General features: G+C 36.9%; 2 protein-coding genes across 3 annotated transcripts; one reads left to right on the forward strand and one right to left on the reverse strand.

Annotated features, from left to right (window-relative positions):
• On the reverse strand, window positions 66–13195 carry LOC18771645 (dicer-like protein 4). 2 transcript variants are annotated; one of them, XM_020569132.1, is made up of 25 exons: window positions 12726–13195; window positions 12101–12278; window positions 11396–11506; window positions 10837–10977; window positions 10650–10722; window positions 9654–9718; window positions 8881–9024; window positions 8656–8784; window positions 8327–8465; window positions 8042–8138; window positions 7550–7742; window positions 7286–7446; window positions 6987–7193; window positions 6584–6849; window positions 6182–6456; window positions 5677–6107; window positions 5383–5483; window positions 4410–4615; window positions 4096–4305; window positions 3038–3502; window positions 2614–2886; window positions 1864–2190; window positions 1002–1320; window positions 805–931; window positions 66–656 (listed from the first exon to the last, which is right to left on the reverse strand). In XM_020569132.1, exons 1-25 carry the CDS (start codon window positions 12851–12853, stop codon window positions 497–499), a joined length of 4926 nt encoding a protein of 1641 aa, XP_020424721.1. In that variant the 5' UTR covers window positions 12854–13195; the 3' UTR covers window positions 66–496. The 2 variants fall into 2 exon arrangements, with proteins under 2 accessions (XP_020424721.1, XP_020424722.1); XM_020569133.1 differs by having other exon boundaries at window positions 805–919; window positions 12726–12853.
• Window positions 14203–15390, forward strand: LOC18771799. Its single transcript, XM_007203692.2, has one exon. The coding sequence runs from the start codon at window positions 14413–14415 to the stop codon at window positions 15274–15276; it is 864 nt and encodes a 287-aa protein (XP_007203754.1). The 5' UTR covers window positions 14203–14412; the 3' UTR covers window positions 15277–15390.

Below are 15489 nucleotides of genomic sequence, written 5' to 3' on the forward strand. Positions count from 1 at the left end.
TCTTGTACATTGGTTCCGCTGGGATATTTCTAGGAGTCCTTTGCCTTCCACACACAATGAGTCTCTATAGTAATAATCACTCATAATCAGCATACGTGTATGCATTTAGATATGAATATCTGTTTGTACAAATATTCTCTTGTCGAGTATGGAAACGTTCTATGTATATGAAAATGTGGTATATGTATGAAAATGTTATTCCTATATATGTATGAAAATGTTCTCCTGCCAAACACTGTGGCTCGTTGTGTTGTCACGTTGTCAATCTGAATCATTAATTTTGCATAATTAATGATTAAGATTGACAATTTGACAACATAACGTGCCATATTGATTGGCAGAAGAACATTTTCACATATGCATATATAGACGCACACATGCACTTTTTGTAGAATCGGGCATGTATCTTTGTGTTCAGCACACAACTCACAATCATCAACAAAAACAAAAATTGTTCTCTGGGTTTCAGTCTCCAGGGCAAAAGATTGTGACCATTTTAGTCGCTACTACTTATATACCCTCCGTTTCTCAAGTACCAAAGTGCCCCTTCTGCTGCATGCTCTGCTGCTGCCTTCTTGTTCCCATGAGGTGATCCAAAACACTCTAATATCATATCTGGAGCTTCTTCTATCTTTACTACAACCTTGAAGGTGAACCTGTAAAGGGTTTGAATTGAGTGTATAAGAAAACAGTATAGAAGTTTAACTGCAAATTTTTCACTTGAAAAAAGATCTTACTACCAGTAACAACCCTAAACCCGAAAATACACACCTTAGTATTATCGCTATAATATGATAGACTTACAATTTTAAGTGGCTTGGTCCTTCTTCATTGCAGCATTCAAACAAAGGTGGTTCCCAATAGTTTGCAGCACAGATTTCATACAAACGAGCTCTTGCTGTTGCTTTGTGTGATCCGCCTGGAAGATTTTCTGAGAGTAAGAAAATTTGAGAAATACTCCATACTTGATACCCTGCTAGTACAAGAAACATTAACAGTACCTTTGGCTTGTGAGTTAGCATCACAGCTGGGATTTCCCCTGGTCTCACTTGGTTGTATTTTGACTGCTTCAAATGAAGGTGGGGGTTGCAGTACAGGTTTAATGCAGGAGGAGTCACCATTTCTTTCTTCTTTGATATGCATTTTGGAATTAAAATTTCTTCGGCAAGGTTCTTGTACATTTAATTTGTCAAATCCAATCACATCAGGAAGCACAACATCTATTGGTGTCTCGTCATATCCGATAAGTTTAGCTTCCATCTCACTGCTTGACTTTAAGACTTCCTCCAAAGATTTTGTCTTGGGTATATTTCCTTGAGCCTGCAATTCCAATAAATGAGCCCCAAAATTAGAAGTTAATTGCATCGAATCTAGGTGAAATAAGTACCGTATCCCCCCAAAAAAGGGAAATTGTCTGCTTATCCTAGTATCGTAAGTCACAATGTTCGATATAAAAGGTCATACTTATGTGTATTAAAACGTACTATATATTACAAATAAGGTATTGGGACAATTGATGAAGCAGTCCATGTTTATGGCTTCGTCACAGAACTTAACAGTTCTAGCAAAAGAAAGTATCTTCAGAGACAAAACAGCAGGTCTAAACAAGATAATCACTTACATCAAAACGTTAGTGCAATAAAATGAAAACAATTTCGTTATGTGACACTTCTGCTTGCTCATTATGTGCATGATAAAAGTGGGGTAATATTTTCGAACCCAAACTCAGATGGCCCTATACCAATAGAAGGCATCCCTCATAACATGGGTGGGCTGGAACCTAGGTGAGCCACCTGGGTCCGTCTCTCAGTTAGACACAATATAATCAGTGTAGCATGAAGAACACAAAGCATACAGTTTTACCTTCAACTCGGCGAAAATCAGTTTTGCACAAATTCTAATAGCATCCTTTTTGTTCAAGCTAGTCGAGGAAGCAGTTGCACGAACATTATTCCCTTCCACTGTTGCCTGAATTGAATATGTTTTACCCTTCTTTGATGGTAAAAACCGAAGATCCCATGTATGAGCTTGGCAAAGTTCCCGTAGTTCCCTAATAGGACTAAGCTGCAAGCTGGAAAAGCTCATGATTGGTTTCAGAAAGGATAGCATTATCTCCCAAACACGGTTCAAATTGAACCCTGTATCAAGAAGAATTGCACCCAGACAGGACTCCACCAAGTCGCCCAGAGACTGAAGCATTAATTTTAATCATTAAAGATTCAGATGAAGAATTATTACTAATTCAGAGGCATGCTTCAATTCATCTAAACAAAGGAGAAAAAAAAATCCAGAGGTATGCTTCTTTCCACCACTCAAAATGAAAGGATATAAACAACTTTATTTACAAAGTTTCCTGTCAGTAGACGATACTACATGAAAGAGGATGGCACTGGAAAAAAATAATAATAATAATAAATTACATTTTCCAAGCATGACACTTTAATGTTGATGGTGTACATCTTATGACTCCATGTTATCGATTGCATATACAGGAAATATCATCTAAAAATAAAAAATGCATTGGATGGAAGTTTTCCTTTTTAATTAGTCATAGACTTGGCATGGCATGGGTTTACTTCTGAAAATTAGTAACATGGAAATCTGAATGCATACCTTTGGACATTTTGGCCCATCAAGAAGACCCCTTTCTGATGCAGGGGTGTCGATGAAGTCCACATAAACTTTTATAGCCTCTGAAAGGCTACCAGAATCACAGATTAGAAATTTGTGGAAGGACCGATCTACTGCAACATTAGCAAAGGCTTTATTATTCACAGATACTGATCTCAAATCTGTCAATTGACCAGGCTTCAACTTTGGATAAACTGAATACAGGTATGAGGTGATCAAGTAATCCAAGACGGCATCTCCAAGAAACTCCAATCTCTGATCAAAACCATCAATGCAAAGCAGATTGAAGTGGGCATAATATGAATTGTTACAAGTGCCGGGTAGTATGACAAGGTTATTAAGCAGATAGGAAAATGTTTATGTTTCACAACCACAACTGAAGCAAAAATGTCTATAGAGGGCATACCTGATAGCAGCCTCCTCCATGCTTGTTGTAAGAAGGATGTACAAATGCCTGTAAGAGCAAACCTTTGTGGACAAACTGATACCCTAATGAATTTTCAAGGGCAGCAATGTCCATGCAAGCAGATAGTGGGATGTATCTAGTGCTTGCTATGCATACTTCGGTAACTTGTGATGGTTCAAAGTCTACTTGTATGCCAATCCATCTAAGAAATGCAGTTGCAGCTTTAAAGCCACTGTCAACTACGAATGCTCCAATGAGGGATTCAACAACATCAGCAATGGTTTTCTTATACAACCAATGGTGACCCTTACTACATCTGACCTCACTAGAATTTGTGTGATTTACAACACTACATAAACCTTGAGAATCAATAGCTCCTATTGTCTCCTTCCCACAAATTCTTGGGCAAGGACGGCCTAAAGCAAAGAACTGAGAGGGTTCAAATGACTGATCCCGTATGTATACCTGAAAAAAAGAGCAATGCACTATAATTGCAGAAAAATAAAAAACCCTTAAATGGAAAAAGTGCTTTGTTTTTCAGAGAATGATCTCAATGTGAGTGTAGAACATTTAGCATAGGTAAGAGGAAGCAAATTTCCCAAAGCTTTTTCAAATTAAACAAGTTGGGAGGTCCCTGAACCAGAGAGGGGACAGCATTAGGCAGAAATAAAACACTTCCATGTCAAACTCCTTTATTTGTACAGATGATCATTACTTCCACAGAATAGTCCTAAAAATTTAATTCACGTATTTATTTCTTAAGCACTTCAGAGATAGCATGTTTGTCACCTATCATCCCGGTTGGAAAGAGACCATGAGCATTAGCATCAAAGGGTTGATTTTATTTGTAATCAATTTCAGACCCCATATAGAAACATTCAAAGATCACTTATTGTTAAAGAATCGCTAAAAGATAATTAGAAATTAAAGTACAAAGTAATTACAGAATATCAAGCAGAGGGAGAAGCAAACAAAACCAAAAATATTTAGCATATTAAAAAGATCATAGATAAACGAAATTTAGAAAATAAGAATCATTTCCAAAAATAAAATCATACCTGCAAGTTGCTTCTTGTGGCTAGCTTGAATAAATTGGAATTGTTTACCACATTAGAACGTTTCCTTGTTAGTCCACCTTCATCAAGGGAATCGTGCAAAAGGAAAAAGTGTCGTCCAACTGCAAACTTGAGGAAAGCATCACCAAGTATCTCAAGCCTTTCAAGGGAAAATCGCTCCTGGCACTTCTCTGTTGTGAGTGCTTCTAGAACCTTGTATAAAGATTCAACGCCACAGGATTCAGATTAGTCATTTGAAGATTTGGGTAGTGCAATGGCCAAAAAACTCCAAATAACATTATAGAGAAAGGCCTTACTCTCTCAGCAGTAACCTCAGCTCCCTCCGGGAAAGAAACAGATAATACATGCTTCAGTTCGATGGCAACAAGCAAGTTTTCTAGACGGTGCATGATTGATGGTAACAAAGATATTGAACTCCCGATATCTTTTGAAAAGGCTAATACCTTCAACTCGCAAAGCTCAGGAGGCAAGTCAATAAAATACTCATCTAGTTGTTGAGGTCCTGTTTTGATAACATTAAAAACTTCAATATTATTACTTAAATGGAAAACACTCACAAACACAACCAAATGCAATAAACATTCAGATGAGTCCAAAGTCAAACAAAAGGCTGTTCATTATAATTGATATTCTCATGGGAAAGGAAAAAGGAGAGGAATAAAATTAGGAACCTAAGCTGGAATGAAAGTACTTCAGCCTACTGAAGTTGAAGATTATAATCATATATAGGTTTCTTGTAAGCACATAAATATCTTCATTCTATGATGCACATTAGTATTTAGTAATACTCAATTCACATAAAGGCCATATTTCTTCACAAACAACATAAATTACATACTGAATCACTTCCACTCTTTCTTTTTGGAAATTCTGTTACTGTTCTATAGATAACCATAGTTTTTTCTCCTCCAACATTTAAAAACATAACTTTACTGCATCATTAAGCATAGAGTAATGCTACACTTACCACATTATTATCCCACATTTCTATACCACATGATGTGGCATATCCATATCATATGCCACATCAATCAAATGAATGAAGTGTATTTTAATAAATAAAATTAGAAAAACAGAAACTAGTATTTTACATGATGTGGTATCATCAGCTGCCACATCATGTGGTATAAAAAATGTGGTAAGACTAGTATTATTCTTAAGCATAACATGTATACGCATGAGAATATGCATGCATGTATAAATGTAAGTATGTATGTATGATTAGTATGACAAAAATGAAGCAATCTACAAGGCAACACTTCAAATTACCTGAATCTTCTTGCTTTCGGTTGTGTAGCAAATTATGCAAACAGAAAAGTGGTTTGGCGTGCAGAAGCTGTTGCTCAGGGTATTTAAGATGAATGTGAAACCTGCTTGGAACATTTAAGCAAAATTCCCATGATTAATAAATGAGTAACGTAAGATGGATGCCAAAATTCATGTATATCCCTTCAAATTCTTTTCAATAACCAGAAATATATGGAACAAGGTAATATAACATTGCTCAGAATGAATTCATGCTGACATTAATGGATTCAAGGGGACAGAAAATCAGTTACCTACTTTTTAATTAAATGATCCACATAGCTTAAAGTGCCTGAGTCTTTATATGGGCTGTAGGCATTCCTTTCTTGAACAACATCAGTGATGAAATAAAATGTACTCTTATATGGGGCATAGACTAAACTATTCTTAACATCACTTATGCTTTTGTAACCTGATGCAAGTCGTATATCCGAAGGATGACTTTTCCTGCCCAAAGCATCTCCTGGAGCCCTGAAAACTGGAGATGATAAACATTTTTTGATAGTCCTCCAATCTATGCTTGCTATCTTATAATTGTTACCCAAAGTCACAGGAAGCAACAGGTAGAATGTTGATGAGCTTGATCGACTAAAATCATGCTTTCCCAATGGAACAAACTCAGAAACAAATTCTGTCCGGTCAAGAACAAGCTTGAGGAACATTTCTTGAAAATTTTGTGCCAGCAATATCTGCAAAAAGAAATTCAGAATGGTGAGAGAGAGACAAAAGCAAAAATATTATTTTTCTTAAAGTAACTGTCTACCTCATCTTTGCCAAATTCTGCAAATCCAGATGGAACTAACTCAGTCATAACAGATCTACTATGAGCCAGATGAAGATCAAGTTCCATCGATTCAGCTTCTACTGGGAGGGGTGCCTTGACAAATAGCCCGAAGCTTTTATAGATCCTATCTTCAGGAACAGGGTTAAATTTTAGATAATACGAGCTGAGGGAAACATGATCCTCCGAATTACTCCATGGCTCTTTTAGAGCAGCAGGAACTAGCATCTCATGCAGTTCTGCTCGTGAATCCTCATCTGGCATAAATGGAGACAAAGGGAATTGAATTAAAAATAATAATAAAAGAAACCTGTGAGAATGTGAAGGTGAAAATGTCCCACATTCTCACAAAACAAAAGTCTTAAAAGTGAGTTGATGTTCAACCTTCGGTACTGTCAGAATCAGAAGAGTCTAGCATCAACTCCTCCACATTTGGATTGCTTTGCTGTGGTAAGAGATAGTCACTTAAGGCACCCAATTTATGCAATTCTTCGATGGCTTTTAGACAAGCATCCTTTTTGGCATCTTCCATTGAAGATTGTTGTGTACTGACAATTTGATGAATTGGAGCATTGGAAGGTAAAATTATATGACAAATGGTTCCCCCTAAATCATCAAGAAAAAAGAATTTTGGATTGGGGTCAAAGTACCTGCAACAAGAGATACATCTCAATTCAAATTTATAATTATACAAGTTTTACACAGCTTTTCAAGTGAATGAAGTCATAGCCTATTTAGGAAATGGGCAAAAGCAAATAAAAGGGACTAATTCAGCACGAGGGCATACTCATCATGTGGAAGCTTTGAGCAGTACTGGTGTAATAATGAGATGCTATATCCGGAACTGATGGAAGCACCAGATGAATCGACTTTATAAATCCTATCCTCTGAACCAATAAATGTATCGCTGGATGTTCTGAAAGCAATTTCCATGTTCATTTTATCTTCATCTTTTCTGAACTTTTCTATTAAATCTAACTCCTTCTGGTTGCCACTGCAACATAAAAAATAACAGTTACTCTGACTTAGAAAGGAAAAGGAACGAAAAGATTGGGCTAACATAAAACATACACTTTAGAAAAGCACCTGTTTACCAAAAATGCATATTCAGATTGAGGCATCCGCGCACGACCTCGTGATTGTATAAAGCTAGCAACAGTTTCTGGAAGATCAAATCGTATCACAAGGCAGCAAGTCTGAATATCTAGTCCTTCTTCACCAACTTTAGTTGCAATCAATAGATTCAACTGTCAAATCAACAAACTAAAGGAATTAGATCCAGTCTCAGTCTGCAGAGGATCATATTATGTATATATAATTTATGGTTAACATAAAAATATTAACCATTACCTCTCCAGATCTGAACTTATCAAGAATGATGTTCATCTTCTTCCTTGACATACTCATCAATCTAGAGTGGACTCCTACAAGGAAATCACACTTCCAAGATGCAAGAAACTTTAGGCGTTGTAGTATGTATGACAAGGAACTCGCAGTAACAACCCTATTTACAAAAATTATGCATTTCATATTTTGTTGCAACCTGAAAAAAGGAAAAAATATATTTTAATTAAAATGTTACTAACTACCACACATATGGTCAAGGATTTAAGGCAAGGGAAGATTAGAGTACAAGAATAGTATGATATTTAGGGTCAGATGAAAAGTGATGACTGCATTCAGATTTTCCATGGTGCCATGTTTAAGTTTTTTGGGATTCTCAAAACCTTGGTATCAACTGCATGCTTCTCAGAAACTGCTTAAATGTTTCATTATCTTTCATGTGACAGTCACAATGACATAATTGTCATAGAAGACAGAGATGCTCCCATAAATACCAACCTGAAGGATGAAAGAATTCCAATCAGACGTAAGAGCTTTCTTGAGAAAAATGGTTCCTTTAAAATCTCTACACAAGATAGATCAGCTGCAATGGCATCTATGGGAACGAAGAAAATAAAATTTCATCATTAATATTACTATAAAAAAAAAATGTTGTTTCACAAAACAAACATTGTTTCATTCATGATTATGGATCAAAATATAAAATGAAGTACAGTGAAAGTAGTAATCCACAGATAATTAGAACCACACAATACGATTGTATAAGGTTACACACTAGATTACCTCTCAAACAGTCAGTAGCAAGGATATCGTCAGCCCGAGTCAGATAATTAACACATGCAGTATCATCACCATTATTTCCTTCCTCCTCCATTAGTTCATTCCGTTCAAAGTGATCGCCATTCAAAAGAATATGACTAGCCTTCGAAAGGGAAACAAAAAGGAACAAAAGAGAATATAATTTTAAAATATTAAAAAATACAAAAAATCAATTAAGAAAATACCAAATACAGTATTACTAATAAAAATTCTCCTTTCTTGTGAGTAAAACTGACAGGAAGGAAAAAATAATTAGACAAAACCAATAAAAACATTATATTTAAGTTCCTTACTTTCAATGCTCCCCAAAGGCCAAGACTTTCCAAGCAAAATAGTATACTATCATGCATTCTGTTCAACAGTTTCTTTGCACTTCTTACACTTTGGTAGTCATTCGTCTTCTTACTAAGTTCTTCTATACACTGTCAATGACAAAGCAAGAACCACGAAAGAGAACAAAAACTTTGTGAACAAGTAAAAGCCAGTCTAGAACCAAAATAAATGTAAAAACAACATACCTGCCGTTTGATCTGCTCAAGCTTAGTACAATAAGAGGTATAGTGACTGGATGTGTTCCTTATAACAGGACCATAATTGTACACCGTGATAACAGGAGAAGAGACAAAATGATATAATTCTTCCTTATCTTCAACTGAATAAACCTACAAAATAAGGGCGAAGTTATGGATTAGCTATGAGAATCAGCAGCACCAGAATCGTAACAGCAATAGTGCATGCCCAGCCACTGAAGAACGCCAGCCCAAAGAGAATTTGGTTCCAAACTAATGAGCCACTTCTAGGGCATGTCTTGATATTTTGATCAGTCAATTATGTTATCCGTGATACTCAGTTATAAAAGCATTGGAATATGTACTGATGGAGAGACATTTAACTAAGAAATTTTAGTGCTATAGAGATTCTTTCATATTAACAGGCCACTCTTGAACCTTTAGTTAGAAAAGGCTAAGCAGTTTTCAAAATGTTTATTGCTAACATTTTGTGACTTAAGGCATAGAATTCCCGATGTAGGATTCTATACTCTCAACAAGCTATAAAGAGAGTCATTGTTAACAAACTAGAGCTTAAAACCTGAATAGAAAGCCTTGGCATGGCAAGGATCATAATCAAGACCTTGTAAATATGTCAAACAAGAATACAGCCATATGTTCCACAGGTCCTTATAAACTAGATGGGCACTCCGGAGACACTATTTCTAGAATTACTTCAAAGAAAATAAAAGACAAGGATTCTAACCCATAAATATCTCAAATTTAAAATTTCCACAACCCACCTTAGCATCAAGTAAACTTTCAAGACTATTGATGCTTTTTGATAAATTTGCTTGACTCGAAGCACCTGAAAGAGTAAACATGCATGTAAATATTGGGAAATTAAAAGACAAGTCTCACTTTTAAAAAAAACAAAAAAATCATTAGCATTCTAAAAATGATCAACAATGACTAGAAAACACACAACATAAAGGATAATCATCAACCAGCAAGGCAGGAATCCAAGAGGTATGCCATAGAACAAGATAATCGGCATAATAAGATACCATCTCCTTATAGATTCCTGGATGAAGCTTCTATTAGATCTTTCAACAACCTTTACTTCATTTGTTTGTGTATATCTAGCTATATTTGGACACAAAAGCAGCAAATGGACCGTAAAACAACAGTAAACCTCTTCCCCTCCCAATCCTAATGATGGCTGAAATGGACAAACCAAAAGATTTTAGCAGCTGCCTAGCTTATAATCATCTCCCAACTGTAATGTTTACCTCTGGATACATTGCTTGAGGAATTTAATCAAATTCTTATCATAAATTAAATTATAAACTCGTTAAATTAAATTTTTACAGAATATATACCCACATTGAATCATCCAAGAATGTAAGTACTACCATTTCCCAGGAGATGATTTAAATACTTCATAACAGTATATAAACCAATAAAAAAGAAGTTTATTTGTACGAACCCATGCTATAATAAAGAAGCATACAAAAATGTTTCCAATTTCCTTTAATGATAGAAGGGACTCTAACCACCTCTTTGAAGTTCCTATATGGCATGGCATCTGGTTTAAGACAAAGATACTCCAGTTCCACACAAGTTAGGGTATGAATGACATGTAATCTCACCAGAACACTTGTAGCAGGCATGTAAGGATGTTACAATGATTTATGCCTGATAAATTCTAAATTGATATGATGACAGAACTGACCATTGTGATCAGCATGGGTAAACGTTCATAGGGTACAACATTTATAACTTTGAAAGAACATTACCTTTCCCTACAACTGGAGACGCAGTCATGCCAAATATACGGGGAAGTTTGGTGTCATCAGTTTTGTAGAACAACTGTGGACAAAATTTGTTAAGGTAACTCATGTCAACAAACCAAACTAAGTCTCATAAAGATGCAGATTAGGATTTGTGTTGTACAGGTAGTGGAAGTGTTTGAGAACTCTTTACTTTCATAATTTCTGCATAGGGATGGTTGCTTTGGACTTGAGCATGATGACACTCATCAAAAATCAACAATGCAATTGACTCCATCTTAATGAAACAGTGATATAAGTTACGTAGCAGTATTTCAGGGGTCATAACAAGAACCTGCACAAATAAATCAACACAAATGAAAATGTTATTCTAATTGATAGAGAATTGTGAGAGCTGTATCACAACTGGTAGAAAGAAGAATTATAAATAGTTTTCACAAAGCTAGAAAATTCTATACATTCTATACAATGCAGGAATTTTAGAAAATTCTAATTGCTTGAAGTAAATTCCACTTGGTAAGTTGATAGGAAGCGGATGATATCTCACTCATCTTAGCCTTCTCTAAGTCGATCTAATAGCACTAATATCTGAAAGGAAAAGATGTAGTAGTATACATATAGCTGGCCATGTGAGTGTGGAATTACAGACACATGCAACATCAACTTTAAATCTATTAGAAGGTGAAAAATTCCTTGTGAGAGGAAAATATAAATACTTATAAATTTTCAGATCAATCAACTAACATTATTACCTCATATTGTTCCATCTCTTTCTCCCAATCTTGATGATTCTTAAATTGGTTAGAGCTTCCACAATAGATCCCAACCTTGAAATCAAGGGAATCTTCTATAACCCTGGCTTGCTGCAATTTTTTAATAAATGAATAAACCATGTAGTGATGGAAATTAAAATGTACATGTTTTCTCACTAACATTGTAATTCCTACCAAGAAAAATAAGGGTATATTAAAGGATTCACACAAATGTAAACTTGTTAATGTGTGCTGGACCTTGATTGAATCACCATACAGAAATAGCATTATTAGCACTAAGAAGTCATGGGAAGATAATAGCAAGAACATACAGTTTAGATTGGAAGGACTCACACAAGTATTTTTGTGCGTGTCTAATATAATAAAAATCAAATACTCTTTCATTGCGAGGTACTATTGAATGGTGATGTGGTGAGTTTGACAAAACACACCATGGACCTCTTTACAAAATAGCTTCTTCTGAGTTAGCACGGAACGCGACTGTTAAAACCAAACCCAGTTAGTCCAATTGCTATAAGAGTCAAGTCTCCAGGGCACACCTCTATATTGTTTCGGAGTAAACCACTAACCACCAGTTAGCTACAAGTTGCATCTCAAAGACTCGAACTTAAAGGTAACCAAATATTGCAACGAAAAAGATATTATCGAGTTGTACAGAATAGAAAGGGTAGAAGAGCATCTTACCTGTTGAACCAGAGCCACTGTGGGCGCAAGAAATATGCATTTGTTCTTTTCAGGTTTGCGTATCAAGTGGCCCAACTCGTATATAAGCAAGACCGCTATGTGGGTCTTCCCACAACCAGTCCCTAGATACACAATTATATTCTCCTCTAAAGCTCTCTTGCATAGCTCCAATTGATACCTTTAAAATGAAAATTTAGAAGAACTATAATTAGAAACAAAAACATTTTGGGAAAAAAAAAAAAAAACATAATAATAAACCTAGAAAACAGCGTTTTGATATTCAAGTTCAAAATCAAACATAAAACCCAGCATTTCATTCATGCTTTCTGATAAGAAGCATTTGGTTTATGTCATTGGTAAAGAAAACTTCTCACAACAAAAAAAACAAAAAACCACATCTTACAGAAACACGAGTGATAAGTCTAATGGGAGCATTACTTTTCCGTAACTAAAACTCAATATCTCACATTTTCCTACGTTCACATTTATTTTCCTCCACATTTCACAGGAGCAGAACAGAGAAAAAGTAATGTGCACAAAAATAAATGAAAGAAAATGCAGGAACAGCGAAAAAAAAGAAGCAAAATCAAGTTAACAATGTAATGGAGAGAGAAGCCAATCATACTTTCTGGCGACCTTCCTCGGGTCCTTGTCTGACTTCAGAGCTCCAGCACCCGATTCAACCAGAACATCATCAGCCCCAGAAGAGGCACCCTGATCAGACGGTGAAGAAGTAGAACCAGCGTCGTCCATGCTACTGGCGGTGAGAGGATCGGCTTCGCAGTTAGGCGTTGAACTTGAGCGTTGGCCGAATCAGAGCGTGAGGCTCTGAGAGAGTGTTGTTTCTTGTTGCGCTCAGGTTGCGTGTGCGCTGTGTGCTTGTGACTCGGTGTGTTCGTACTTCGTAGCGCAGGCAGCCTCTGCTGCTGCTGCTTGCGAAGGGCGTTGGTTTTGGTTGCCTTTACTTTTCTTGTTTGCCTTGATTAAGCACAACTTTGAGTGGGTCCGGGTCTGCACTGCACTCTGTCTGGATTATGATTTTTTTGTATTAGAGAGCTGACTGGTTGACTTGCTGAGTCTACTAGCATCCCTCTCCTCCCGGGTTTTCTTGCATTTTCAAAAATGTTTGTGATAAAATCCTATAAATAATCAAGTGAAGAACAAATGCTTTGCCTAAAGCATAGAAATTCTTTTGCATACTACTAGGGTAAAGAATGTATCTTTTTGTAATAACAAATGCTTTGCCTTAGCATAGAAATTCTTTTGCATACTATAAGGGTAAAGAATATTCTTTTGTATCTTTTTGTGATACGATAAATGTTAACATATGAGAGGATGAATGTCAAGTGAAAATAAGGTATCTTTCGTAATAATTGATCACCTAACTTAAATAGCACTTGAAAGGGTGAAGTGAAATTCCTTTGCGTACTATAAAAGGTAAAGAATATATCGTTTGTAATAAATGATCACCTAATTAGTACGTCACACGATAAAATGTTAACATGTGAGAAGACAAAAATGAGATATCTTTTATAAATATCAATCACCCAAACACCAACCAACACGTGAGAAATAATGTATATATAATAATTGATCACACTTAACTTAATCAACACGTGACATGACGTACATTCATCATCTCATGTGATAGCATACTTGGTATTGTTTTATTGTAAGTTGTAACTTGAATTTGTAATGCACTTTCATAATATTTTGATAACATGACCAACACGTATGAGAGTGAACGAATAATAAGGACATCGTATATACTCTTTATATTTTGTCAAAGACATCGTATAATATTCATGTTAGGCGTTATTTTAACATATGCACCTAATCATAATTATGGATTATAAATCTATATTGATGATTGATATTATTACATGTCGCAATATATATTCCAAAAGTCATGTGTGAAAGAAGTCCATGCAATTTCTTAGCCATTGACTGTGTGGAGGTTAGTTTTTTAGCGTTTGATGTTGAACTTAATCATTTTAATGTTCCCAAAATGTGAAAATGCAAGAAGTCATATAACCTTGAAAAGATAAATACTTTTAAATTAAAAACGAGTTTGATCATGATGAATAATTTAAAATGACTTGATGATCGCTCCGAATTCCAACGACTTTGCAAATTATCTCAGTTATTTTTCTTTAGTTGGGTCGGGTACTAGTTTGGGCTTGGGTCTGGGCTTCGCATTGACTAGTGACGCTTTCCATGGGCTAGCATTTACCGTCTTGCCTCCTGCTTTTGGGCTGTTATGGATTAACATTTTGCAGACAAACAAGTTTGTGCTTTAGCAACAGAGCATCATGAGCGTGCCCACAGCCGCACCCACAGTTGCCTTCACCACCCCTCCAAACTACGCCGCCAGGCTGGCCCACCTCCTCGCCCTCAAAGGATTCAACCCTATCTCCTCTCCCACGCTCATCGTCCAGCCCACCCCATCCACCATCTCCGCTCTCAAACCCTACCTCTCGCCACCCCCTTCCCTCGACCTCTTCTCCGCCATCGCCTTCCCTTCACGCACCGCAATCACCTCCCTTTCCGCGGCCGCCGCCGACATCAGTCACCCTCTCCTGTCGCCGCATGGCGATGCATTCATTATCGCCGCGCTGGGCAAGGACGCCGAGCTCATGGACGACAACTTCGTCCATAAGCTCTGTTCAAATACTAACCGGGTTAGAATTTTAGTCCCTCCGACTGCGACTCCGAGCGGCTTAGTTGAAGCGCTAGGAGACGGACGCAATCGGAGGGTGTTGTGTCCAGTCCCGGTCGTGGTGGGACTGGTTGAGCCTCCTGTGGTCCCGGATTTTCTCCGAGACTTGGAGGCCAAGCGTTGGGTTCCGGTTAGGGTTAATGCGTACGAGACGCGGTGGGCCGGGCCGGGGTGCGCTAAGCAAGTGGTGGAGAGGATTGAGGAGGGAGCGTTGGATGCGATGGTGTTCACGAGCACTGCGGAGGTGGAGGGCTTACTGAAGAGCTTCAAAGAGTTTGGGCTGGATTGGGAGATTGCCAAGAAGAGGTGTCCCAAGATGTTGGTTGCGGCCCACGGGCCCATCACGGCGGCTGGGGCCCACATGCTTGGGGTTAGAGTTGATTTGGTGAGCTCTCAATTTGATAGCTTTCAAGGCGTCGTTGATGCTTTACACACTGAGATTTCAAGGCTGAGTTAGATTTGAAGCAAAAGTCTCATGGAAAAAGATTTTGTATGTAACAGTGTAATGTTAATGTGAAACAAACAACTGCTTCTGTTAACTTAATACCAAGGGCTATGGAAATTGGAAAAACACAACGACTTATACTATATTATATTATATTTATATGCCGTTATCTATATATATAAAGCAAAAGGCAGAGAATGGTGAAACATTCAAAATACCAGAAAA

The sequence above is a fragment of the Prunus persica genome, chromosome G7 (assembly GCF_000346465.2).
Source record: "Prunus persica cultivar Lovell chromosome G7, Prunus_persica_NCBIv2, whole genome shotgun sequence".
NCBI classification, from domain to species: Eukaryota; Viridiplantae; Streptophyta; class Magnoliopsida; order Rosales; family Rosaceae; genus Prunus; species Prunus persica.

What these genes read in the sequence shown, in the direction of transcription:
- LOC18771645 (XM_020569132.1), bottom strand. Translation starts at nt 12,853, where the DNA reads ATGGACGACGCTGGTTCTACTTCTTCACCGTCTGATCAGGGTGCCTCT. An exon ending in CCACAAGAAGCAACTTGCAG is followed by an intron (nt 3,503 to 4,095) that starts GTATGATTTTAT and finishes TCTTTTTTTCAG; the next exon opens with GTATACATACGGGATCAGTC. An exon ending in ATGGAGGAGGCTGCTATCAG is followed by an intron (nt 2,887 to 3,037) that starts GTATGCCCTCTA and finishes GGTTTTGATCAG; the next exon opens with AGATTGGAGTTTCTTGGAGA.
- LOC18771799 (XM_007203692.2), top strand. Translation starts at nt 14,413, where the DNA reads ATGAGCGTGCCCACAGCCGCACCCACAGTTGCCTTCACCACCCCTCCA.